This window comes from Hydra vulgaris, chromosome 04, assembly GCF_038396675.1.
Source record: "Hydra vulgaris chromosome 04, alternate assembly HydraT2T_AEP".
NCBI classification, from domain to species: domain Eukaryota; kingdom Metazoa; phylum Cnidaria; class Hydrozoa; order Anthoathecata; family Hydridae; genus Hydra; species Hydra vulgaris.
This window is the reverse complement of record NC_088923.1, coordinates 29,876,378-29,880,000: the sequence shown is the minus strand read 5'-3', so window position 1 is coordinate 29,880,000 and position 3,623 is coordinate 29,876,378. Positions and strand designations below refer to the sequence as shown.

Genomic DNA, 3,623 nt, shown 5'->3' with positions numbered 1-3,623 from the left:
AAATGAAAAGAAAATGAAAGAAAAAATTAATTATAATTTTCAAAAATGTAATTGCAACTCATAAACAAAACAATGATCAAGAAAATTATTTACAAATGAATAAAGAAAATATTTTTATTCAGCCAGTTCATTGAGAATGGCTAAGTTACTTTTTAAAAAAGCATAATTTAATGTTTGATCTGTCATGTTGCAGGCTCTTTTCTATTAATTCTACTCTGGTAGCATCAAGCTCAGTGTCAATCCATTAGATAGCTTGCTTAATTTAATATCATTTTGAATTGGACTTGTTTCTTCAGTATGCAACTCATTTGTTTCAGGATCAATTTAATTTTCAGGTGAATCTTTCAGTTATGTTCATTCTGTTCCTGGTCATTCTCAACACTATCGTCATTTTCAAACAAGTCTTCCCAAAAATCTTTTTCAATCTAATTACCGATTTTTAAGTCAGATGAGGAAAAGCTCTAAGAAAAGCTTTACCACCATTGCTCACATAACCATCAACTTTAGATTTATCAAAAATCATATTGATTTAATATTTGTTCAGAAACTAATATATTATTTATATATCAGCATTATGTGGACCATTCATTCGTTGAAGACCAAGAACAATTAGTTTTTTACTGAAATCAACAAAAGCAACCTGGCAACATAAGGCAAAAAAATCAGCTATTTCACAGCTATCCCTGATGGCAGCTATTAATGTAACAGTTTTGGCTTTTCTAAAGAGGTTCGTGATTGATTTTTTATCTTTCCTGTTACTTTAGAAATAATATTATAGACAAAAGACTTTTCACATGGTAAATGAATTTTATGACGCTCTAAAAGTCTTTTTAGAATCAAGTTACGCAGTTCTTGGGTTGCCATATTGGATGATATTACATATTTAATTAGATCCATGACATTATCATTTAAGCACGAATCATCTTTGTTATCAAGGCTCCCTGCAGGCATTTGTTTTTAAAACTTATGTTTTAAATGTATTTTAAATGTCAAAAATACCACTTTTACCAATTGGCTCATGTAATACTTTATAGCAATAAATGCAGTTAAACTGTAGCCTTTCTTTCTTTCTAGGCTTAGAATTAATTTATGTTTCCCAATGAACTATTAGTTTTTTCAGTGTCACCTAATTTAAAAATTTTACATAAAAACTTGTTGTTTTTTAAGTTGTGTTGAATTTTATCAATCTCTTGAGCATATAATCAAAAACTTAAATTTGTTGATGAAAGATTGCTTAAGCTTTTGCTGCACAAGGATTGGTCTTGATTTTTTGAAATTGAGAAATCACTTAAGGTGCTATTACATCTATTTGAGATTATTTGTTTATTTACAGGCAGACTTTCTTTATCTTCTTCATTATTTTTTCTTCTTTTTTTTCTAGAACTATTTACAGTCGAATTTTTTCTTTTGGCGTATCTTCCAGACATCAAAGCAAAAAATCTAAAACAAAACTTGATTTTAAACATTCAAACAATATCATTAAAATAAATTAGATTAAACTATATTGTATATATAAATTGAAGCTAAGATTCAAATGGTTTATTTTAATTATTAATTAACTGAAATATTAAATCAAAATTATATTATTTGTTTACTATAAATAGAAATAGAAATATTTACATCTAATTAGGGATTGTCAATAAATTATGTAACGCAAAATATACTTTTTAAATAGAAGTAGGAGATATTAAGCTCTTTAACGCGGCTATTTTAATAAAACTTAATGGGCTATTTTGATTTTTTATTTAAATTAAGACTCTGCGAGGGAAAACTTTTGATCTTTTTTGTTTTGTTTATTGTGAAAGTTTGCGTTATGTAATTTATGGATGATCCCTTAGCATTTTTTCTATTTAATTATTTTGACTAATATACATCTAGTCTCATAAAATCAACAAAATAAAAAGAAAAAATATATTTTCAAAATAAAATTGCATACTTTTAAGAAAAATTAAAAAACGTAATTCAATTAAAGCACATAAAGTCATTATTTCAAATACGAAGTTCTACATGCTTACTAGGCAGCTTAAAAAGCGCTACTCAAAGCAGCCTCATAAATCGTTGTTTAAAATGCAATGCTAATTGCTCCCTAGAGACTTGAAGATGTGATTTTTAACATACAAATCCAAAAGAATTTGTTTTTAAAACATCGCAATGTAATTAATGGGTTTTTTTTGGTTGTGAACTAAAAGTACATTTTTGAAAACTATAATTGATTTTTTCATTATTTTTTTTCTTTTGAGGAAATATTATTTCTGTTTGAAATTCAATAAAACGAAAAAATAAATTTTAAATGTAAAATTCTATTTTACACTCAAAAAAATTGCAAATTTTTATGCAAAATACTCAAAAATAATACGTATGATGAGTTGTGTATTGAGTATTCTACTCAACAAAAATAAGTATGATAAGTTGCATACTGAGGATTATACTCAAAAAAATGCTGAGTTGCGTATTGAGTATGATGATAATATTATACTCAATACGCAAATAAAAATACATTCTGATGTGTGTGTGTGTGTATATATATATATATATAATATATATATATATATATATATATATATATATATATATATATATATATATATATATATATATATATATATATATATATATATATATAAACTGCTGAATAACAAGTTAAAATCTTTCAAGTTTTTTTTTCTGATAATTATTTTAAATTTGTTGAATTTTTCAAATAAACTGATTAAAATTAATCAAAACTAAATATTATAACAAACTTGAGATGATTCGTATTTTTTGTATTTTTTCCATAAAAAACAATCCTCCAAAAAAATACACACAAAAATGAACTTTTCAAGAAAAATAAATACTTACCTGGTCTAAGCACTCCAGATGTTGCAACAGGTCCATCAGGTATAATTCTACTCACGAATATTGCTCCACCTACATTTTTAATTGTACATCCAATACCATGTTGTGGATCTTTTTGAATAGTAACTCTTTTGAAATCTTTTCCGAGACGAGTGCTTTTTCTTCTAATTGGATCATCATGTTCTAATATTTTATGTTTTTCTCTGGCTTCCCATATTTTATTTACCCAATCTTCACGCTCGCGGTATGAAGCACAACTAATTAAGTGCTTTTTAGATTGTGTTTGAATAAGAATAGCATATGGATGAGATTTCTTTTCAGTTCTATCAATATAAGTTGTATCACTAAAGAATATTCTTCCAGTAGGACGCAATGACTCCTTTTGTTCTTCACGCAAAAAATAACACAACACATCATCTAGAAGTACAAAATAACGTGATTTCCACATTTTAATTATTCCAGTTTTTTTTTCCATAAAGCCTTCTTTCCATATATGACTGTCTTTTGTAACAATTCCCTCACTTTTCATTTTTTTTCTAAAAAGAACTTTATTGAAAAAAAAAACTAATTTGCTACTAATTTTTTTTCTATAAGAAAGTATTATTAGTGTTAAATAATTTAAAATGAATGATGTTTTGAAATTTTGATACTTTTATAACACAGGTTGCCTTTTTTAGGATTTTTTCTAATGCAATGCAATAGACTTCAATAACATCCAAAAAACTTTAAAATTTTTGCATTCTGTTAACATAGTGTAGAGTACAGGATATAGATAACTTGAAATTTAT

At 25.7% G+C, this 3,623-nt stretch overlaps 1 protein-coding gene across 1 annotated transcript in view; it reads right to left on the bottom strand.

Moving 5' to 3' along the window:
* LOC105844333 (uncharacterized) overlaps positions 1-3,405 on the bottom strand; it is a 15,503-nt gene extending 12,098 nt beyond the window's left edge. The window contains exon 1 of the mRNA XM_065796018.1: positions 2,839-3,405. Within this exon, the coding sequence (XP_065652090.1) occupies positions 2,839-3,364 (526 nt within the window). The 5' untranslated portion in view covers positions 3,365-3,405. The remainder of the gene's footprint in view (positions 1-2,838) is intronic.
* Positions 3,406-3,623: the final 218 nt, after the last annotated feature.